This window comes from Ursus americanus, chromosome 19 (assembly GCF_024610735.1).
Source record: "Ursus americanus isolate L20-20 chromosome 19, mUrsAme1.1.p, whole genome shotgun sequence".
NCBI lineage: Eukaryota > Metazoa > Chordata > Mammalia > Carnivora > Ursidae > Ursus > Ursus americanus.
In genome coordinates, this window is record NC_142145.1 from 23,586,491 (window position 1) to 23,610,399 (window position 23,909).

The 23,909-nt window shown below is 49.7% G+C and overlaps 1 protein-coding gene across 2 annotated transcripts in view; it reads left to right on the top strand.

Annotated features, from left to right (window-relative positions):
• MYO5B (myosin VB) overlaps positions 1-23,909 on the top strand; it is a 340,915-nt gene that overhangs the window by 181,622 nt on the left and 135,384 nt on the right. For both annotated transcript variants that reach the window (XM_087869830.1, XM_087869831.1), the window contains exons 5-7: positions 10,027-10,183; positions 16,802-16,945; positions 18,540-18,621. In XM_087869830.1, the coding sequence (XP_087725956.1) occupies positions 10,027-10,183; positions 16,802-16,945; positions 18,540-18,621 (383 nt within the window). The remainder of the gene's footprint in view (positions 1-10,026; positions 10,184-16,801; positions 16,946-18,539; positions 18,622-23,909) is intronic.

Here is a 23,909-nt window from a genome sequence, read left to right on the forward strand (position 1 = left end):
GTGAGAATTCTCCCTCAAATCCAGCTGGTGGCTGCTCCCTGGGGCACCTGGAATCGAGCCAACGGAGGAGGACCTTTGGTCAAGAGAGTGCCTTCCCTGTGCCACGTGCTCTCTCACCTGCGTCTGCACCCTTTCCGTGGGCCGTGTGGGTGAAGTGAAAGCTGGAAGCGGGAAGGATTGTTGATCCGTTAGTGGCGGATGCGGTAACTACCACTGCAGCGAGGAGTGCGAGAACCGAGCTGCAGCGGCTGCGACGGGCGGCCAAAGCCCCGGGGCCGGCTGGAGCTGCTCTTCTGCTCTGTTCCCAACTGAAGGAGATGTCAGAGTTGTTAGAATCTAGGAAACTGAAGGTATGGTGGTTAGTGCTTCGAAGTTCACGGGTGTCCGCATTCTTGCAGTGGAGCCCAGGTCGAGACCCCTGACGGAGATGGCCGCATGAAATGGTTCACTCTTCCCAGTGGCCCGCGTCAGCAGGCACCGGCCTGTGCTGTGTACTTTTCTATCGTCCGGAGCTGACGGCTGTGCACCGGTGTTTAACTGTGCGGGTGTCAATGACGGAGATGTCGTTGATGAGATGCTGCTTTGGTTTCCGGGTGACTTACGAGAAGCCATCTGCCGGAGTACTGGAATTAAATGTACCGGCTTCTATTGTCTGCACCCAGGAAGGGTGGTTTAGGACTCTGTTAAGCCTCTTAAAGCTAATCTTTAAGTTCAGGGTTACGCTGTATTGGGCTAATATTGATAGAAGTAAGTTACAGGGCATTAGAACTGCTGCCAGTACCCGAACGTGTTTATATAGTGACCCGTTTCATTAAGCTGTCGCATCTGTAGTGGCGGTTCTCAACCTTAGCAGGACTAATGTAGCAGAAAGGAGAATCACGTGTGGAATCCAATAAAAAGTGCCCACGGCCATAGGTGGTGACCCAGTTGGTTTGGTGTGGGATCCAGCTGAGGTAGTTTGGGAAGCTCTGCGGGTGTTTCTAGCGGTGTCAGGGTTAGTGAACAAATGCTGGTTCTTTGCAAAGTGTGGCCAAAGACCATGACTTGCCTGTTGGGATCTGACTGTCCTGAACTTTGCCTCTTCCCTGAACACCGTGCTTTCCCACCTTCTGCACAGCCTGATGCCTCTGCCTGGAATGGTCTCTGGGAACAGATCATGAAGGGCTTAGAAGGCTGAAGACGTTGACTGCATCCTTCAGGCCGTAGTGTCTCTTGCAGCAGTGCCGAGCAGGCCTAGACGCATTGGAATAAGTTTTTTAGAAATAGCATTCCAGCAGCAATGAGGGCAATGGATGGAATAGAATGAGCACCAGACCACCAGCTGGGGAGCTCTGGCTGGGTTCAGGGGAGAAGGGATGAGGAAGAGGAGCTGGGTCTAAAGGAGAGAAAGAATCAGGCAGTATAGCCGACTTTGCCTGATGGGGTAAGGGAGAGGAAGGAGTCAAGGGCCACTCCTAAGGTCCCTGCTGTTGAGCGTGGAGCACCAAACCGTCCACGCCAGGAAAGAAGCGGGGAGCTGGAGAGCTCTGGCTGGGACACGCAGGCCTCTGGAGCCCTCTGCAGCCTCCACGCCCACTCGTGCAGGCGGTGCTGGTGCCTGTGCGCGCCTCTCAGGAGCTCTGTCCCAGTGGCAGGTAGGGTCACCAGGGAAGATGAGATCACTTTAGAGGCAGCCTGGAGAAGCAGAGGAGATGCTGAAACGGACCTCCACTAGTGCCCTAAGTCTAAGAGATGAGTGAATAAAGCAATATCTATATAAAGTCCAAGCCCTTGTTTCTCACCATAGCTTGGCAGAGCATGTGTGCGGTGCAGAGAAGGAGAACGGGCTTTCGACTGGGCTACTCACGCCTCGCTTCACGTGCCAGCTGGACTCCTGAAAAGCTATGTAGCTGAATTACTAGAGTGTGTTCGTGTGTGCAGAAGCAGGTTCCCAGAACCAAATAGTTTGAAAAGGGATGCTGACTTGGCGCTAGAGGGTACAACTGTGTATCATAGTTCACCCCAGCTAATGACAACGTTTAACCAAAACAAGTTTATAAAGTATAAAATCGCAGAAGACACCTGCTTCTGGTGCTCCTCCTCCCTGAGCCCCTAGGTTTCAGAGTTCCCAAACGTTCGGCATTAGCAGGTGACTGTGGTTAATACGGAATGCATCGCCCAGCTCCACTGTGAGTGCCGGAGCAGCAAGAGGTCTCAGGGAGCCTCTCCCAGCCCCTTATTTTAAGAGCAAAGAAGTGGGCACATTCCCATTTGCACCGAGGAGCCCCTCACTGGTTTTCAGTCTCCCTCTGCACCTGCTTATCTGCCGGTGGGGGGTGGGGGCGCTTGGTTAAGCTCCCCGAGGTTCTTTCTGTGGTCTGTCCCATTGGAGAGGAGCCCGCCTCTGTCGGCAACAGCCAGTGAGTGGAAGGGACGGATTCATTTTGCTGCTACCTGTATCGTGCTACACCTCGGAGGTTTATAAATAGAACTTTGCCCTCCGAGGGCCGCTGTGAAACTGGAGTGGGGAAGTGATACTTGGATGTTAAATGCGCTAAGTACTTCTCCTGCACTGTCAGAAGGTTCGATTTCATCTTTCCGAGGAGACACTTAGAACTCTTAACTGCTAAATACGAACTGAGCAGTTTCTCATGAATATTTATGACGGCCTTCCTGAATGACTTGGCTTGAGTTCTAGACAGCACCTGAGCGCACAGCCCTACCTGGTGGAGGGGAGGGGAGGGTGTGGCGGTGTAAGAAATCCCTGCCTGATAGCAGAGGTGCCCAGGGACGCTCTTCCGCCCCCCTCCCTCTAGAAACCAGGGGTGCCTTGGGCTAATAGGACCCTTCGCACGGGTGTGTTCCCTCCAGGTGCGCAGGATGTTTGCCTTCCCACTTTGAGGTTCAGCTCTCTTGTTGGCAGGAGTGCTAGAATCTCTTGCTTGGAGCTTTTTGGGCCAGCCCCTTGTCGCAGCAGAGTGTCCTCTCCAGTGCCCCCCACCTCGGAGGAAGCCTTTAACCGTGGACTCAGAGTAGTCGTGTGGCTCTGCCTCGCCGTAATTTTCTCTATCCTTCCGGCCTAACTTAACCTCCAGGCAAACTTCTCTGTCCCCCGAGCCTTACTCTTAGCTCCACACCGAACCCAGTTTTGTTGCCCTAACCTGATTCTGTTCTCCACCTGACTTCACCTAATTTCTTCATTCTAGGGTTTTGATATCATTTTGTTTTAATAGAATTGTGTGCTTATAGCACTAAGCATTTATTGCTGCTTTGCATTTGAGCTTCTAAAGACAGTAAACCGTATTACTATTGTCATATTTTTAGTCAGCACTGCTTCTGAGAGTCATTTGAATTTTCTTAGCCTGTTTCCCAATTATTAACTCTGTACATGGAACTGATACAAGCCTTTGTTGAACAGAAGTTATTTTTTAAAGATTTTTATTTATTTTAGAGAGCGTGCACACGTGAGTGGGGGGAGGAACAGAGGGAGAGGGTCTCAAGCAGACTCTGTGCTGAGTGTGGAGCCTGACGTGGGGCTCGATCCCGTGACCCCGAGATCATGACCTGAGCCAAAACCAAGAGTTGGACACTTAACTGAGCCACCTAGCTGCCCAAACAAATTCTTAATTACAAATTTTTTGGATCCTCATTCTCTAATGTAGTTTTTTTTTTTTTTTAAAGCTGTAGATGCTCTGTGTGGTGATGAGGGTGTTGAAAATATAATTAGAGACCCAACAGACAGGCAAGAAATAGATTGATTATCCCATTAGTAAACAGAATATAGTCTACGGACACCCAAATTTTTGGATGATTTGTCACTAGAGAAGGAAATGATGGAGGGGCTTAATGATGTGTTCAGAGACAGGGTGTCCTTCCTACTGTGCCTTAGCCAGGCTTCCCCTCTGTCCTGTTGGGCAATGGCACTGTGTCTGGGTGGTGGCAGGGGGCTTTACCACATGTCATTCCCACCTCTTTCTCAGGAAGAGCCTGAGTCAGGCCAGTAGTTGAACCTGAGACTCGATCTCCTGCAGTCCCCTTCCCATGAATGAGTATGAGAGGCTGAGCACAGGGCAGAGACCAGCAAATTTGGTTTTGTGGGCAGTAAATTGCACAACTCAAGGGGGCACCAGTGGCTGAGCGCAGCCTGTATGGACCACTATACATGATGGTCCTTGGTGGGGCTCTGGTCTTCACACAGTCCGGGTGCTGGCCTGCCCGTCCAGGCCCCTGCATCTGAAGTCAGCCATCATGGGACTTAAGTTCTGGTGGGAGAGACAAGGGTGAGGAGAACACTGAGTAGGTGAGTAAACTGTTAGGAAATTGTATGGTGAATGCTGTGAAGGCAAGGTAGTCAGGGAAGAGCTTCTGATGAAGCCTCGTTTCAGCTGAAGGCCTAAGCCAACTAGTGCTAAGGACGCCCGGTTCACATCTAATCTCTTATATTCAGGCTAGATTTGTGCTGGGGGGAATTCATTAAGGGATGCTTTCTTACACAAGGGGTGTAATGACAGCAACGTCCCAGCACAGCCCATTGGGAAGTCAGGCAGACAGGTGGAAGCCTATGTTTGAGTTTGGGCTTGGTTTCTCACTAGCTGAGAACTCTGGGCATATTTCTTGGCTTCTCTAAACTTTAGCTTTATCTTCTTTAAAGTGGTAAGACTGGCACCCAATAGTCTTATGAATCGTGAGCATGGGGTGCGTGGCTAACAGTTTTGCATACCGCCCGAGCATGATGGAAATAGGCAGTAATTAATTGCACTGAAAAGCGGTAAAATGCAAGAGCCGCCAAAGGCAGAGTGTGATTGAGTACCAGGCATTAAGAGTTGGGAGATCACATAAAAGATTGAGCTAGAAAAGCTTCAGGCAGCTCTAAAGTAGGAGGGGACAAAGAAGCCCTGCGTGGCTTGGATGTAGCCAACGAAGGGGAGAGTGACCGCGATCAAGCTGGGCCCTCTGAGGGCAGAGGGTACCATTGGAGGGCTGAGAGCCGGGGAGAGAAGTGATCCAGTATTCGCGTACAGGAGGTCACGTGAGGAGGGCATGCTAGGGGATGTGGCAGTGGACGTCAGAAGGCTGTCCTTGTCATGCATGTCCGAGGTGGTGATGGCCAGGCCTGAGGTGTGCAGAGAAGGGGACGGACTGTATTAGGAGATAACATAATAGGACTTGCTAACGTGGAGCCTGGGGGAAAGTGAGGGACAAGGATTCCTAGGTTTGCGGCTATCGTGGGGGAGTGGAGGCTGGTGCCCCTTACACGGAGAAGGCACGGTAGGGGGGTGGGGACAGAGAGGCATGGGTGCCAGGAGCCCTGGGGATTCGAGGTTGAAGTGAGTGCTTGCCCTCCATGGTTTCTCAGTTCAGCGACTAGCGTGAGGACGGACTGTGGCTGCTAGAACACAGGGACCCGTGTGAGGACAGAGGTGCCACACAGGTCCGTGGGTGGGGCACTTAGCATTGTCCGTCACAGCTCGGGTGGTTGCTCTGGAGCTGTTCGGAGGCTTCTCTCTGTCCGAGTCAGCTGGAACAGTGTCTCCCTGAGTATTCTGTGTACCTGTTGCTGACTGGGAGGCACAGGTGACTGACCAGTCATTCCCTGCAGGAAACCCAAACAAGATAACATCTCACCAGCGTTTCCTAAGGTTCCCACAGTTTTGGGCTGATCAACAGGGCTTTCCTTCAGTGGAGTAACGTCAGGTGCCTTAACAGCCATCTGCCTACACTGTCCTTTGCGGGGGCCCCCCTCCAAAACGGGGAGCGGGTGGGGATGGACCTGACTCAGAGAGCTCAAAACCCTGCAGTGGTTTGGTGGGAAATGTTTGCAGGAGGTGGTTTAGCAATAATTCTGCCTCTCAGGTAGCAAAGGAGGAGATCCAGTGTGAAATGGAGGAGCGTGTGTGTGTGTGTGTGTGTGTGTATGTGTGGTCCGTGTTTAGCTGGAGGACAGCTAGGTGCCTTAGGGTCCTGTGCTCTTGCCCGAGGCACAGGCCTTCAAGGGACTTCCCCTGTCGGAGGTATTGCATCCTTCTCTGAAGACAGCCTGGACCTGATAACAGCTGGGTGTGAAAGCCCTTGGCCATTGTTTTCTTTTTCTAAAGGGAGTTTTCCACAGAACTTTGGAGAAAATAATCCATTGAAAAGCAAATTGGGCCAAGTTGCTAGGTCAGGCCTGTTTATAATTGGGCTGAATGGTTGGAGCTATATATGGATTACATTTTTGAAGGATATTGGGTAGAATTGCGTACTTAAAAACTTCTAACCCCAAACCAGCCCTAAATAACCGGAATTTGAAACAGAGTGGTTTCCCCCACCCACACTTCCTATTAGGACTTTGGTGGTGGAATCCTCCAGCGTCAGAGATGAGGTCCCAGTCACAACCTGTCCTCTAGAGCTAAAGAAACAGAGGCCCAAAGGGAAGGAATGACTGAAAGTCACACAGGAAAAATGACCAGGACTCATATCAACATAAGGTGGAATGCGACAGTGTCTTAAAAGTGGTACAAAGCCAATGATGTTGGGCTTTAGAACATGGGAAATAATGGCCTGCTGGGCCGCCTGAGGCAGGACGGAGTGGGCTCTGTATGGAGCAGGACTTCAGGAGAGAAGGTCCATGGTGAAGGTGAGGTCAGTTAGAGGGAAACCATACATGGCAGTGGTGGGAAAGTGTGCAGTGTCAGAAACTGACAAGTCCAGTTTGGCTGAACTCCAATACCATCATCCCACAGAAAGTATAGAGATCATGTCCTGCAGTCTTGCAGCGAATCGGGGAGATGGTTATATGCTCTGCAACGTGGTGTGAAGGTTTACAAAGAGCTGACTGATGGCAGAACCAGGCCTCAGGACAGATCCTTAGACTAAAAGCCCAGTGTTCTGTCTGTAGCACTGGTCTGCCACACTTGTGAAGGGTTTTAGTGTTAGGGGCGTGCATTGTAGAGGGTTTCAAATGCTCAGCTAAGGGGTTTGGACTTGATTCAACAAGCAATGAGCAGTTTGCTCTTTGGGGTGGGAGAAACCTGATGAGCGCTGTGCTTTTGCACAATCAGGCAGGAGTGTGAGGATGCATCAGAGGCCTGGGTACCTACCTCAAGGTGGCCACGAAGACCAGCAGGAGCTTAGTTGGGCCTCCCAGTCATGAGGGACTGGGCTGGGATAACCAAGGGTCAAATCATGAACGACCTTGTCCGAAGTCAGCTAGCTAATTACTGCAAATGAGGTTCAAGTTTGTTTTTAACGCCCATATTCTGGTTGCCAGTTGTTTGCGTTGGAAGCAAAGCTAATATATGTAGAACAAGAGAGTGCTGTTGTCCGTCATCCCTGAGGCCGGCTTATGGGCCGGGACCAAATAGTGTATGTGTGCACCCATTGTGCACCTAGCCCAGCAGTGGATGAGGGATGGGAGTGGGCAGCATATGCAGAAGTGCAGGGGAGCTGCATAAAAATCTCCAACTAAAAATCTCTGAGAATGGTCTAAGGGAAGGGGTCAAAAGGTACTTGTTGGTCGAAGAAGAGGTGAATTTACCTGACTTTAGCCTACATGTCACATCACATCTAGTATCTGTCAAGTTAGGCAGCAGTTAGCCCTACTGCCAATCCCCGCACTCTCTCATGCTCAAGAGCCTCGAATGTAAAGATTTGTTAAAACTTGGGGAGATTTGTAACTCTTGTCAATATCTTGGCCACGTGCATGCATTTTTATCAGCATCAGAAGTTGCCTCCGCATGCTGCCAGTCTTGTTTCCCCGCCTTGATTCCGTCTTTTGAGTTCCTGACACTGTGTTGTCACGTGAGCCGGTCCCCCTTCTTGAATTCCTGACCACTTACCCTTAGAACAGCCTGCTTGCTCCTCAGAATTTCTGCCTCTTGCAGGAGCTGCTGTCTGTCCTGAGCCCAGTGCCTGGCCTTACAGTCATTTCCCAGTGATGCACAGGGCAGTTCCCATCTCGACACTGCAGGTGAAAAGTGACGCGTGTCATGGGTCTGTGATGCCTCGTGTGTGCCAACTGTACTGTGTTCCGTGTCTCCTCCCAGTCCAGTTTGCCATGTGTGTGCTGTTGCCGCGGGGAGCCAGGCAACACTCACCCCCTGCCCCCACTGCTCTGGTTCACACTCTCCTAGCATCTATCTGTTGCTCCCAAAGAGCCTCCTTGAGTTCTTTGGACAGTCTCTGCCTCTCCTTCCCATGTGACCCTCTGCTGAGGGGTAAGACTCAGATGCCTCCTGTGCTCATTCATTGATTTTTGGTCGAATGTCGGGACCTGAGGCAAAACTTCAGACCTGGGGGTGTAGCTTCTGCAATTCACTTCTCTTTACTGTGGTTATGGTGCGTTTTCTGAAGCTGGGGTCAAGTGGAGGTCTGTTTCAGAGGTCCATGGGCCAGGGCTAGAGGTCATCCGGGAGGGTTGTGCTTCTCAGCCACTTTCTAGGGAGTTGATTATGAAGTATTGAGAGGAGAGGTGACACTTGTCATCCCCAGGGTCTGGTGGATATCCTATAAAATTAAAATGAGTGAACCTGGGAAATACAAGCATCATCCACAGGCTTCTAGAACTACAAGGGATCTCAGAAAGCTACTTCTTATTCCTCCAAATACTAGATAGGATTTACATCAGGTAATTGGTTGTAGAGCCAATTTGGAAGATCCATTGTTCCCCCCCCCCCCCATCTTCTCAACAGTGTGCTCAGCCACCTGGATTTACTCCCATCCCTCCCCATCTGATGACAATGGATTGTGTGAGCTGAGACCACATCCCCCTTTGCTGACCTTGAACAATGGCCCTCGCTTAGGGTTACTTTAACCCAGTTACCACACCTGAGTCTGCCCTGTGCTCCCACCCCCAGCCCAGGTCTCTCCTATCTATCTAGTCCTCTTCTAGTTGACATCAGTGTCATCACGCTGCTTTCCTACTTCCTGGCTGCAGGCCCAGATCAGAAGCAGGGCCAGCATTCATTCCCCTGTGCTGATAAGCCACAGTCTACCTGTGTTGATAATTAGCAAGGTGGGGCAGGCAACCTGTGGTGGCTTCTCTGTTCTGCTATGGCCTGCTCTGCCGAGGAAGCCCCAGGAGCTGGTGTAAGTAGTAGTGGGCCGGTGCCAGGAGGCCTGTGTTACAAACCCACTTCCACGCTCCTAGGCTTACCCATCTGGAAAGGGGGAGATTGCTGGTTAATCCCTAGAAGCATGTATTTAATGCCGTGCACTGTTAGAGGGGCTGAGATTGAGAGCAGAGTGCCTGCCTTCCTGCGAGCGGGATGTAGGTGCCTGACTATAGCCCTTCCAAGCAGTTCATTTGCCAAATCTGTGGCCCACACATTTGTTCTCGCCCCATGCTTGAACACACCTGTTCCTTAGAGATCTGATGGGCTGCTCTCTGCATTACCTGTGTGTCATTCTGCTCTTTTAAAGGGGTGAATATAGATGCGTCTGTATCTGGTACAGAGTGTCTTCTTTCTGCCTTCCATTTAGTCTTACTGAAATCCCTCTTACTGCAGCTGATAGCTGTTCTATCTAATTTCTGATAAACTTGAAGCAAGATCAGTCTGGTGGTTAATAGCATCCCTTGTATGATACGTATATATGAACAAGAAATTCGAAACTCTATCTACAGGGATGCTAGGCTCAAACACGAGAGGAAAAGATCCTTGTGTTTGAAAAATTGTAACTTATGCAGTGGCACAAGATGGGCATACCACAGAATCAAAGGTGAGAATATGTACCTGGAAGGGCGTCTATGTAAATTCTCAGGATGTACGTGTGTGTGTATATAGCACGGGTTCGGGGTGCTACATCCAGGGAGGAAGTGTCATCACGACCAACTGGCCACATCGCCCTTCCTGAGGGCCCTTAGGAAGGGTGTGTGCCCTTTGTAAGCCCTTTTCTTGAACTCTCCTTTCTCCGGCTTGCAGATCTTAGGCAAGAATGTGTTCAGACTATCTGAACACTGTTCCTCGTGTTTATCCTTCAAAGAAGATGAGATGATCTTGATGGAGCTCAAGTCCAAGGCAACAGAGCCTTTCCACAGCCAGCCACTGACCAGAGCTTTTTCCCTTCCAGAGATGAGAAGAACCAGTCCATCATAGTCAGCGGGGAGTCTGGAGCCGGCAAGACCGTGTCAGCCAAGTACGCCATGCGCTACTTTGCCACGGTGGGCGGCTCAGCCAGTGACACCAACATCGAAGAGAAGGTCCTGGCGTCCAGTCCCATCATGGAGGTAAAGCCTTCCAAACATACTTGGTCTTTCTGGCTAGAGTTCCTTCCTCCCGCAGCCAGACTGCTGGGCGGCCAGCCTCGCGCGGTTGCCCCTAGAGCCCCTGAAGTGGCTCGCATGGTCCGCAGTCATGCCTTTCTCCTGGTGAGGAGAAAATGCCCAAGGTGCCCCTAAGACCACAGATTTGGGTGTCATCCCACCTGGTAGCATCCTTCAGGTCTCAGTACCGAGTGGCATGTCCTCTTCATGTCGTCCTCGTCCCTGGGCTCTGCTGAATGCTCTAGTGAGTGTCCTTCCGTCCTGCTTCCACCTCTGCTGCCATCGTGTGTCCGCGAATCCCTGCTTCACCCAAACCATCCGGGGCTTTGAAGGCCTGCTGGGTCAGGAGGGCAATTTGCATGGGCGTGGGAGCCTAGGTAGATTTGAACATTTTGTCTTGGGCGGGGGAGGTAGAGCGGAAGCTCTGTGGTAACACAGAATCTGTTGACCCTCAGGAAGCAGTTCCCGGGGACGGCAGGAACGGCCAGGGCATTCGTTGTCTGTACCTCGAGCCCCAGCCCCAGAGCGGTCAGTACAGGTACAGGGCCAGAGAGATTTCCTAAAACTTTGATCTTGCTGTGACTCCCCATGTTTTAGGGTCAGAACTCCATTTCTCTTTTTCTCTCTCTTCCCTCCATAAAAGCTTAATTCTGATCAAGCAGATCGAGGTGGTCCCTGGGCCAGCTTTGATTTCCTGCCTCTGAAGTGGACGCTCTCGATTATTGTCTGGGTTACGGTCTGGTGGGAATCGGACCCCTGCCAGCCCAGGGCAGCTCCTTTGTTTCAGGAAGAAGAAATTGAGTCGAGGCCAAAAGCTGCCAAGATAGTCTCAGATGTCTCTGCAGTGCCTTGAACCGCATCGATTAAGACCCAAGTCAACAAGGTGGTTAGTCTGTCAGACTGTTTTGAAGCTGAGGGAAACCAGAACCTGCCTGGACCTTCCTAGATCCCCTCTCCCCCGCCCCCTTCCTTTACCAAGTGCATGACCGAATACTGAGTCTCAGTTCCTAGGAATTCATTGCTTTGGCAGGTATAATCTGCCTCCACGATTGGCTGATCTGGAGAGCTTTGATTCTCTGTTGACTAACAGGACACAACAAATGCATTAACAATTCAACAAAAGCAAGTTTCCATATTTGTTCTTACATGGATTGGAAAATGGTCAGTACAGTTGGAGGCATTTTTACCAAAAAGATGGGAACAAAAAGACTTCTATTCTCTTACAATGGCTCTTAAACTTGAGAGGATCGGAATCACCTGGAGGGCTTTTTAAACCAGATTGCTGGGCCCTACCCCCCCCCCCCGAGTTTCTGATTCAGAAGGTCTTGGTAGGGGCCCCCCTGAATTTGCCTTTCTGCAGCCTGCTGATAATTGCTCCACATTTGGGTCTGTTTCCTTACAGCTTTCTCACTGAATATAATAAGCCTTATCTCCATATCATTGAGCTTTTTTATGAACTGCCTTACTGGCTGCAAGCATATTAATACTGTCAGACCTGCAACTTGTTCGTAGCTGGTTTGTTCTTGGCATGTGTTCTAAGCCGAAGGTGGGGGCCTGGAAATGGCCTCAATTCAGAATGAGATGGTGGACCGTGGCCTGGCCTCCCCGGGGCCGTCTACGCACTTAAATCGAAGCAGCTAAGATTGCTCTCTAGGATTACCATCATCTTTCATCTCAAATGTGAGTGAAGCCAGGCTTCAGCCTCTCCTTTGCCTCTGAGTTTCAAAACTCAGGTCATTTTTTTTTTTTTAAAGATTTTATTTATTTATTTGACAGAGACAGCCAGCGAGAGAGGGAACACAAGCAGGGGGAGTGGGAGAGGAAGAAGCAGGCTCCCAGCGGAGGAGCCCGATGTGGGGCTCAATCCCAAGACCCTGGGATCACGCCCTGAGCCGAAGGCAGACACTTAACGACTGCGCCATCCAGGCACCCCTCAGGTCATTTTTTAAGGTAGTAAGTTTTCAAAGACCCAGAGTGCTGCCTCTTTTAGAAGTAGGGGAGGTAATTCTTCGGGGCAAAACAGAGATGGGAAGAAACCTGTTACATCTCTGTTTCCTGGGCAAACTAATTTTAGTCAAGATGAGAATTTAATGAAGGTAGATCACCACATTATTAAACATGTACAAGACAAGGAAGTTTTTTTAAATTGATTTATTGTGGTTAAACATACATAAAATTTACCATGTTCACGATTTTAAATGAACAATTTGAGTGGTATTAAGTACATTCACAGTATTAGGCAACCATCACCACCATCCATTTCTAGAACTCTTTAATCATCGCAAACTGTACCCATTAAAGAATGCCTTTTTTTCCCTGCCAGACCCTTGTAACCTCCATTCTACTTTTTTTTTTTTTTCAAGATTTTATTTATTTGACAGGGAGAAAGAGAGCCTGAAAAGGGGGGAGGGGGAGAAAGGGAGGGAGAAGCAGGCTCCCTGCTGAGCAAGGAGCCCGATGTGGGACTTGATCCTAGGACTCTGGGATCATGACCCAGGCTGAAGGCAGATGCTTAACCGATTGAGCCACTCAGGCGTCCCTCTATTCTACTTTGTCTCCACAGATTTGTTCTAGGCACCTCATATAAGTGGAATCATACAATATTCTTTTGTGTCTGGCTTACTGTTTTCAAGGTTCATCCGTGTTGTAGAATGTAGGAGTACCCTCTTCTTTTTCACGGCTGGACGGTACTTTATTGTGTGGAGAATACCACATTTTGTTAGTCCACCCCTCTGCTGATCTACTTGGAATCCATCTCTTGGCTGATATGAATAATGCCACTGAACAATGGCATACAAGCATCCACCTCCCTGCTTTGGGAATGGTTTTTAAATGCTAGGGGTCTAAAACGACCTCACATTTTCAGTGTTTCTTATGTCCTGAACGGCTGGTGCACTGCTGGGGATGCAGGGTACTTTGGCATGGGAGAGCAACACGCACACCCCAAAACACACAAGATGGGGCTCAGTCGCCAAGGTCTAAAGGAGTGTACGCACGGAGCAGCCTCCTCACACGAGATGTCATGTCAATAAGTGGTGCGGTGGTTTGGGCTCGCAATGTTAAATTTCTGCCTTGTGCAAATTGCTACTTTGGAAACTGTATGGGTAATTCCCTAGGGCTCATTCTGTCAACTGACAGGATTTGGTCATCATGGAGACTGTCCCTTGAATTTTTAAGCGTTCTATTAGAAATCTTGGAGAGAAACATGGAAAAGAAGAATTGTAGACAGGAAGGACTGGGCAGGTGCAAATGTGTTGCTGGGCCGAGAAAGCGCAGCTTCTGCAGTGCTAAGACCTGGCTCTTCACGAGTTTGGGGTCTAGGTCGGCCCTGGCATCAGGAAGCCCAGTCACAGGATGGCACCTCCCGACCAGGCAGTCAGCTATGCTCCTGCGCCGTCTCATTATTTCTGTTTCTGCAGGCTGGCAACTGCAGCCGCCTCCTGGGGAGACAGAGTCGAGGACGGTCAGAGGCAGTGGGATCCCCAGCGAGCAGCGCTAAGTGGCAGTGGTTTGAATTAAAGGCGACTCGAGGGTGGATTGGGATGATTTATTCTCTGCGCCAGGGCTCTCTGACCCCGCTTGCTGTAAGCTTGCCAGCATCCTGGGAGTGATTTGTTCACAAGTCTGCACTGATTAAAAGGATATTGGTAATCAAGAGACTGTTAGAGCAGGGGCAGAACCAAGTCCAGGCCAGATGGGTCACGTGGCTTCTTGGGGGTGACCAGAGTCTGCACCGCACAAGTCCAGGGCCAGAGACTGTCCCCAGCCCGGGAAAAAGAGGAGACTGGGGGTACAGTGCGCAAAGGCAATCTAAACTAAGACTGGTTACTATGTAATTTGGAGGATTTAACTTTTTTGCTTTTAAGAAAAGACACTATTAACCTGTTCATACAAGAGTCTGTGCCCAGAATAACTTACTGGGCACATCTCTTGTCTCGTGTGCCAACACACTGGCCACTGCACACACTCACGTGCCCTGTCCCTTGACCCAGGCCATGTCCGTAACTAGAACCCTTCCCCCTCTGCACTAGAGAAACTCCATTCACCCTTTAAGACCCCTGTCAATTTACACTCCTTCAAGCCATTCCTGTCGTGCTGGGCGTGGCTAGTTGCTCCTTTCTCTGTGCTTCCACATATTGATGTGTCCCTCATTGTTGTATAGTCCTAATTATACTGAAATTATTCCAATCCATTTGCTCTTCCTATGTATTTGCATATGCATAAACAACAAAAAAGGTGGTTCTCTTATGTCCTATGTGAATGGTAGCATATTTTGTCATTTTACAACTTTTGTACTCAACGTCTTTTTAAACTATCCACGATTCATGTTCTAGTTTACTTATACCTGCTTTGTAATATCCCATTGTGTGAATACACTCATCCGTTCCCCTACTGGTGGGCATTTAGGATGGATTTTTTTCTCTCTCTTTTTTTTAATTACTAAATACAAGCTGCACCAAACATTCTTGTGCTTACTCACGTATACACTTATGTATTTTTCCAGGTAATATCTAGAAGTAGAGTTGCTACACTGTTAGGTGCGTGTGTATTCAGTTTTACTAGATAGGCCCGGTGACTTTTCAGAACGATTGTTCCGGTTCCCATTTGAGCCAGCAACGTAGGAGAGTTCCTTTGTCCTCACATCCTCCTCATTTTGTAGTGTCTGAGTTCTTAGTTACAGCCCCTCTGGACTGCCATTTTAGTCTATGGTTTTCTGATGTCCAGTGAGGTTATCTTTTTTTAATGCTATTGGTCATATGAGTTTCTGCTGTGAATTTCCTGTTCATACTGTTTGCTTATTTTCCACTTTGTGACCACTTGCATCATTTCTGCTTTTTTTTCTTGGTCTGTGGGACTCAGTGAAGGTTAAAACCTGTTTTTCTTTTCTCATCTACAATAACTCATCAAAACGTTTCCTGAGTCTGTGGCCACGTACCAAAAAAAAATCTAGCAAGTGTTTAAAAGATGAAGAACTGCACGTGAGTCCTTTATACATAGGAGTTGGGAGTCCTGGGGTAGAGTTGATGGATTGGGTAGTAATAACCTCTTCTCTTTGTGGGTGCCATACATACTTTTAAAGTACTTTTAGATCTGTTGCTTCTCAAAGCAGCCTAGGGAGGTAAGGAGGATAGACCTTTCGACTGTGATCTTTGACCTTGGGTGAGCTTTCCCTTAAGCTGTCACAAGGAGTGGTGTCAGGTATGGCAAAGACTCTTGTTGCTATTTTATGAATTATGGAATGTGAATATCTTGAAGTTTTTATATTGAAATGTATTTGTTGAAACTATAGATGGTTTTTGAGAATGTTCCACAAACTGGACTTTGCTGATTGTATCTTCACCATGTTGATAATGTGTTCCCTTGCCCTTTGTGTTTCCTGTAAAAGGGCAGTAAAATTCAGAAGCTTGATTAAGGTTGGATTTTTGGCACACGTTTGGGAGATCACAGCAGGTGTACTTGGATGGGGAGTGGATGTGTAGAGCACAGGTTCTCCCAGACTGAACAGCTTCTGTAGTGCAGAGCTGGGCTTAGGTTTCTGTAAGCAAATGGTTGCATGACTCAAGGCCTCACCTGATTCATCTCAAAAATTGGAATGGGACATTTTCATGAGTATTTATTATTGTGATCTTTTAAACAGCAGGGATTTGCTTTCAGCTGCTCTGTTTGCCTTGTTAATAACAGATGCCAGCTGGGCCTTATGTTGTTTTGGGATGTCAGGAATCACCAGTAGCTCTGTGGCTTGGATTTGGCTGAGAAGGGGTAGAGGGTCCATCTGGATTTTGGATTTTTTTTCAACCTCTGTGTCCCTTAAATTTCGTAGACAACTGAAAATGTATAGTAGATATTTTCCCAGTGTTTTAACCACCTAAAAATGTAAATGTGAAAGGGATTAAAATACTAATATATTCATTACTGATACATTAGTAATGGGATGTTTTGTAGAAAGTGAGTAATCATTGCCAGGCCATTTAGTCCCTCAGTTTTGAAATTCTTGCCGGGTGTTTTGAACTCTGCCCCTACAACTGCATGAGAAATGGTATCCAGAGGGTGAGGTCTTCCTGATATGATCTAGTGTTGAGGTATAGAGGGGTTAATGTTGATCTTTGGTCTCTTTCTCAGAAATATAATTAATCAGTTGGGAATGACGTATGACTGCTTAGTTGTGGAGATCTGGTCAAAGCACAGGAAAGTTTGCTTTTCTCACCAAAAAGTTCAGAGCTCTCAGATACTGGTGTTGGTTTAGTAGTCAAGTGTGTCAGAGTGGTGAGCTCTGTGATTCTCCAGACCTTTCCTTCAGGTCCCAAGGTGACTGCTACAGCTGTAGCCATCACCACACAGGTTCCAGTTAGAATCGCTGGAAGGAGTCCACCAGTCAACTCCTTACTCTCACCGGCCATCCTTAGGAGCAAAGGAGGCAGGAAATGAAGTTTTGTTTTTAGCTCTGCTCGTTGTCATCTCAGCAGCAGGGGAGGTTCTGTAAGGAAGAGGGGAGAGAGGACATGGAGCTGCTGCCACACACATACCACCTAGAAATCAAGGAAGCCTTCCTTGCTTTGCATACCTCTTGTGTGTTCCGTGCAGGCCATCGGAAATGCCAAAACCACTCGCAATGACAACAGCAGCCGATTCGGAAAGTACATTCAGATTGGCTTTGATAAGAGGTACCACATCATTGGGGCCAACATGAGGACCTACCTGCTGGAGAAGTCCAGAGTGGTCTTTCAGGTGAGCGGTACGAGTTGGGCCTTTTGGTACTTTTTCCCCCACGAGTGATGCTCACTTGCTTCCTGAGCCACTTCCTGTGCCCGGAGAGCATCTCCTCTTTTGGACCTGGAACTGGGTACACTTGTTCTTTGGGTTTTCTTTCATTACATCAGAAAGTAATCATGCAAATGCTGTAGGCATCGGGCCTGAGAAATCTTCTGCCTAGTATTGTTTTGAAGTGCGTATTGTTTTTAGATTCAATCAACAAGCCTAATGAGTGCTTGTTACATACCAGCCCTGTGCTCGATACCAGAGATACAGGGAAGAAGAAGAAGATAGTTCTGTTCCTCATGGATTCGAGAGTCTTAGCATTAGGGGAATGTTGTGGGCTTTAGCTTCTCCAAGAACCTTCTTATTCTGTAGGTTATATTTAAACAAAACCCAAAAGGCACATTACTTAGACATCTACTTAGCCTGAAAACAGTCCTCCCCCAGCCCCCTTTCAGTGTCCCATCCCTGACCTGAGATGGCGCACGTCCTGGTGTGAGGCGGCCGCACACTTCCTACCCGGGCATTCAGCTGCCTTCAGAGGGGACATCCCAAACAGCCTCGGCTGCTTCTCAGAGACGCCTGTCTGCATGCTGATGCTTAACAAACCTCTAGTGGATTTCTTTTTTTTTTTTTTTTTTTTAAAGATTTTATTTATTTATTTGACAGAGATAGAGACAGCCAGCGAGAGATGGAACACCAGCAGGGGGAGTGGGAGAGGAAGAAGCAGGCTCCTAGCGGAGGAGCCTGATGTGGGGCTCGATCCCAGAACGCCGGGATCACGCCCTGAGCCGAAGGCAGACGCCCAACCGCTGTGCCACCCAGGCGCCCCCTCTAGTGGATTTCTTAACCAGCTTTATTCATGTTTCCCTTTTTCTGTCCAGGCTCTCCACACCCCCCACCAATTTTGGTTTGACAGCCCCACATCCTTACCTCATGGCAGCAAAGTAAACAGCCCGCTGTGCTGGGTGCAGGTCAGAGCTGCTGGTGGCTGTGGCCAGAGCTCCCCTGAACACCCCCTGAGCCTGCCTCTTCCTTTGCTCAGGCCTCCCGAAGCCCCCACCCCCCAACACCACCACTCTGCCAATTTAAGGCAGTTGTAGCCCGAATGTCCACTGTAAGTCCTGCCTCCCTCTTTAGACCTTTAATGACTGTCCCAGCCTGGCATGATGGGCAAGGGCAGAGCTCTGACTCAGTTCCAAGCTTCCCAGAGGAGAAAGGGAGCCTAGCGCAGGCAAGTTACAGTCTGTGCAACGTGAGCCAGGCTGCATGGGTACCCGAAGAAGTGTGTGTTGGTGTCGACCAACCGACCACTGTGGAAGAGAGGGGATCCTCTGTGTGGGAGAAAAGGAAAATAGGTGAGAGGTAAAAATCCTCAGGCTCGAAGAAGGAACATAACTGTGAATGGAATGTCTGGAGGTGGGAGTTGAAGGTGGTGGAGCCATGAGGGAAGACGTGAGCACAAGTCTTGACCTCTGTCACTCACAGGACTCTGGGATGAGAGCGAGTGAGGGAATGATTGCGGGGGTCACTGCCCTAAAACTGTTCAACTTCTTTCCTCCTCCAGGCAGACGATGAGCGGAATTACCACATCTTCTACCAGCTCTGTGCTGCCGCCAGTCTTCCGGAATTCAAAGAGCTTGCACTAAGTACGGAAACGTGTGTGCACGCGTGTGTGCCTGTCCTCGGGGTGGGGGCTGGGGGGTGGGCTCCGTGGCAGAGCCCTCCATCCTGGGTTCTTGTTCCAGTTCTGCCTCCCTTGTGGGCCTGTCCCACCCCCCCCCCCCCAGACCTCCTTGAGTGTCTGTACCTGATCCGCAAACTCGGGTAGTTGTCCCAGGCTGCCCGCCACAGAAATCCGTTTGAGCGGGGAACAGGCAGGGGTAGAACAGTGGTTTGCCGAGCACACAAGAATTTCCATGCATTATTTTGAAAAATGATTCCACTTTAGACCACATAAAAAGCATGTTCCCACCATGAGGATCTAGAGATTTAGCTAATGCACATCATGTCATTGTGGCCAGTGCGTTTTAAGTCTTATTTAAAGGTGGAGATGAAGGAGGGAGTAAGAGGCTGGGCCAGGATGAAGATGGCTGAACGGGAGGGAAGGTGGGCTGAGCCTTAGGCCCCAGTGCGCTTTGATTCCTCCGGAGCAGGTGGGGTGCTGTGGCCTCCAGTGGTGCACGTGGGGGGGGGGGGAATGGAGAGACCGAAAGTGCTGCTCAACCAAGTCATCTGTCTCACGTAGCTGTGAGAAAAAAAGACAGCCTTTCAGTGGGTCTGAATCACGCTTCCCGTCTGCTAATGCTGTTTGCTGAGGGCTGTGGGCAAGTTCAGTTTGCGTGGAGACTGTTGACGTGGAGCTGGGGCCAAGCAAGGGAAGCAAGCAGGCTTTAGTCCTTCAGATCACTGATGGAGGGCCTCTCCTTGTGGCCTGGGGCCTTCCCTCTTCCGTGTACCGCGACCTGGTAAGGAATATTGATGGACTCCTGGCCCCGAGGCCTCAGAGCCATCTTCCGACTGAGGTGTGTGATGTCGCAAGCCTGGGGGCCCCTATCGCATCCCGTGTTTCCAAGCATCCTGTCTCTGGCCTGCCGTCTGGATTTTAGGGGACGTGGGGAGGTTCAGTACTGGCAGGTGGTATGAAGAGCTGGGTGTCTAGACACAGATTGGTTGGCACTTGTGCATCTGTGAGAGAAACCGACTCCTGAGGCTGTCCATGACCCAAATCCTAGCTGTCTTCAGGGCCGAGCCCCAGGTCCACCTCTGACAGCCCCAGCCTGTGCTGCTCGTAGCTGACACATACCAGCTAGTTCGAACCTTAGTCTGCCCCCTAACCCTCTGCTTTACTTGCTTGTGAATTCCTGCCGCATTTGGTGCCTCGGTCATCGAGTTTAGCATTGGGTCCTTTGTTTGCTGAACCCTGCACAGGCAGTGTTAGGCACCGGGGATGGAGCGCTGAATGCAACCGTTGTGGCCCTGCCCTCGCTTAGCTAATGGTCCGTTACAGGACAAGGTGAAAGGGAATGCTGAGTGAAGCATAGCTGAGGTGGGTCAAAAGGTTCCCAGGGGACGTAAATTGAGAACCAGAGGAGGAAAGCCCGGGAGGGCATATTCTGGTTTCCTGCTGTACTCTATTCAGTGTTGGCAAGTCTGCATCTCCCCCAGTGAAGCTGAAAACTCCTTGGGAGTGACGGGTACAAGCCTTGTTTGATGCGTCCCTCCCTGAGCTGGCACCTTGGGCTCTGATGGTGGTTTATGGCCACAAGGGACCAGGAATACAGGCCACACTAAGGGCCTTGGCCATCCTCCTCTCTGCTTCCCAGAGCCGGGGACATGGGCCCAGCTAGACTTTTCAGAGCCAGCCTGTAGGGGATGGAAATTTTTTCTAAGGTCATTTGTATAGAAAAATGAACAAGTACTGGCAAGATCCTTTGTATTTGGACTATTTTATCCCAAACGTAACTTTAAGGATGTTGCAAGGGGGTGGGGGGGGATATCCTCTTTTTTTTTTTTTTTTTTTTTTTGCACTTACGCTAGTGCTTTGAACTTTAAAAAAAAAAAAAAAAAGTAGCCTTTCCTTCTTCCACATTGCAGCAAGGTGCCAGACTCCTTGGGCCCCCAGCTGGAGTAGTTGGAAACTACCCAATTTGATCAATTTCTTGCATTGTCCCTTCAAGAACATCTTAGAAAGTGAAGAGGGGTTGATGAGCTCTTGCTCTTGGGGTGAGGCTGTGTTTGGCCACGTGGGTGCTTGGCTGTGAGCTCTGAAGCCTTCTAGTTCCACGGTAACCCTGGTTGTGTGGTTGGAAACATGAAGTAAACGGAGGACTAGCCAGTGGTTCCTAGTGGATAGACTGCCTTGCCTCCTTCTCCCTTTTCTTCACCTAGAACACAATCCTCAAGTGTGCAGAAGTCTCTGCAGGACCCTTTGGCCCAGCAACGGCTTTGTGCCCTTGAGAGTGGAGGAACGCTCCATCCGTACTTCTGTACTTCCGGCCATCCGTACTGCCCTCTGGCCTGTTGATGGTGGTCTGTTGAATTCAAATGACTCCAGGATGAGATTTCAAACAAACAAACATAAAACCCAGCAACAATACTCCCACGAATCATTGGTCAAAGTGTGACTAAATAATGGTAAAAAGAGGTGTAATGGGCTTTTATTTTCTTACGGTCGTTAGGTAAGAAGGAGTAAATTCTGTATTTTTTCACTTCCATTAATGTGTTGATGGTCTTCTGAACAGCCTCTCTTGCTTTGCCCAGTTAGAGCATAGCCTCCCAGGTGAAGTGCCCACCCGCAGCCGGGCCCCCTGATGGTCCCCGGCTCTCAGCACTGGGCTCATGCCGCCTCTGTGGGCTGTACATAGTCCGATCTGGGCACTCCATGTATGGTGTCTATCTGGTGAGCCAGTTACTAGGGGATTTTATGGCATATTTCTCCTTGGAAACGCGAAAAAAAGAGCCAGACTGGAGGATGAGAGCTGTTGGTCTGGGATGGGGTGGTGAGTGCTGGCTTCACGGGCTGGAAAGGAGAACCAGGATCCAGGGCAGCTAAGCCGATGGCAGAGGACGGTCTCCTGTTGGGATGTCTCTTACGAGGGTCTAGAGTGTGATGGTGACAGAGGTGATTGCACACATGAAAGGAGATGATAATCTGGATTGAATTCAGATCGTTCGGTAGAGTGAAGCTCTAACTGACCCGGTTGGGCCCTGCGGTGATGGGCCCCAGCCGGAGGAAGTCCCCCTGCGGGGCCCGAGTTTGGAAACTAGCAGCGGGGAAGGCGGGTGGTGAGTCTGACTAAGACTATCAACCAGGGGGGCCCTGGCTGCGGACAGTGAAGGGTCTTGGTAGACGCTGAAAATGCCTCCTTTCCTCCAATGGAGAGGGCTGGTGCCTTGTGTATTTTTCTGTTGTGTCAGCTGATAACTTGATAATGGGTTAGGTTGTATTTGTGGCAAAACCCTATATCATAACCAACCATCTCTGCAATGGGGTGGTCAAGTAATGGGGAGCCTGGGTAATCCCTTCAAAGCCTAGTTACTCAGTTTGCCTATCTGAAGAATAGGAATAAATATATTCAGTCATCTTCACGGGGGCCCTGCAAAAATCATCAAAGGAAGTACTTTGAAAGGTGAGTGAAAAGGAAAAATGATGCTTTCCTTAAGCCTTTGAAAGTCTTTTGTGCCAGAGCTCGCAGGGGGTTCAATATAAAAGAGCTATTCAGCTCTTCCATCTTCCACAGAGACCTGCTGTGACTTCCTTCATAACCATTTGCCTTTGCTGTGGCTGTCTGCGAGCCTGGGGCTGAAGTCCTTCCTCTCCCCGCTCAAGTGCCTCTAGTCATCAGGGTTTGGATTACTCCTCCAGGAAGCCTTCCCTCATAAGCTATGGCTGATACCGTGCTCTCCATGCCTGTGGGTAGTGCTGCCTGATGGTCTGGCTCAGGTTGTGTGAGGCAGGGTTTGCGTCTGATTTGGGCCACTTCCTAGCTGGGCCTGGCAGTGTGCACTTACTGGAGTGTGGCTTGGCACAGAGGGTGCACAGAGGGAAATGGAAGAGACCAGAAAGGGGAGGTAGGCGGGGCCAGTGTGGGCCTAGATTGAGGGGTGGGTAGGTAGAGCTGAGGAATGACGGTAAGGAAATGGGTGGATCGGGGACAAGAGAGGTAGAGGGACAGACCAGCCCGGAGTCTAGACAGGCAAGAGGAGGCTGTGGCTGTTTCACAAAAGGTCCAGGAGGTTCTTTGAGGGTGTTTGACCTCTGTCTTAAGGGCACTGGGGCGGGAGGGACTCTCTAAAAGGCTTTACATAGGGGTGTAGTGTGATCAGAGCTCCCAGCAGCGTGAAAGTGGATTTGAAGGGACGGGAGCAGGGAGACTGGGTTCGTCTGTGGCCACGGTCCCCAGACAGCAGATGTACGCCGAAGATCAGGTGTAGGCAGCTGTGGTCGGCATGGAGCAAGGAGGGAGACTCAAGAGCTTCATAAGGCATCAGATCGGCAGACCAAGGTGTTGAAGGAAGAGCGGACATTGCGATGCAACTGCGTGTAAGCATGTTGACCTGATGCGCGTTCTACCGCGAGTGCGCAAGGGGAAATCATGTGACTGGTCTTTACAGAAGAGGAACGGCGGCCAGTGGCCAGCTTTGGCATCTTGTCAAAGTCAAACATGATACATTTAGAAAGTCCCAACACTGGGCAGGGCTGTATTACCTGAAGGCGCTGTATTTTGTGGAAAATGTGATTTTCGGGGGGAATTTGGATCAGGTGCACTTGTTGCCTTAAGTGCCGACCTCCAAGCCTGTCTCGTGGGTACTGACCAGGTCTTGGGGCCTTGTTGTCCTCTGCTAAGGTTGGCTCTGAATTCTAAGGCAGAACCAGGGCCCCTCCTCCCCAGTTGTCCCCCGGGCTATTATCAGAGGCCTGAGAGGAATTAATGCTGGAGGTGAGAGCAAACACATGAGGGTCTCAACTTGCATCTGTTCGCGTGCCCGAGGAACTCAGGGGTGCCCCAACTTGGTAAAACGAATGAACAAGAAACCATGTCACCTTGGGCACATCAGCGCCTCTCCTTTGTCAGATGAGGTTGTCACACTAAGCTTGTTGACAGCTATGGAAGTCTCTGGTTCTCGGGTGGGTATACCTCTCACTGTATATCAGATCCTTTTTTTTTTTTTTTTTAAGATTTATTTATCTTAGAGATAGAGTGTGTAGAAGCAAGAGGAGCAGAGAGGAGAGGGGGAGAGAATCTTAAGCAGACTCTGCACTGAGCGCAGAGCCCAACACAGGGCTTGATCTCATGACCCTGAGTTCGTGACCTGAGCTGAAACCAAGAGTCAGATGCTTAACGACTGTGCCCCCCAGGTGCCCCTCACATCCTTTTTAAAAGCAAGTCTGTGGTGAATCCTGTAAACGGAACCACCTGTGACTTATGTTAAT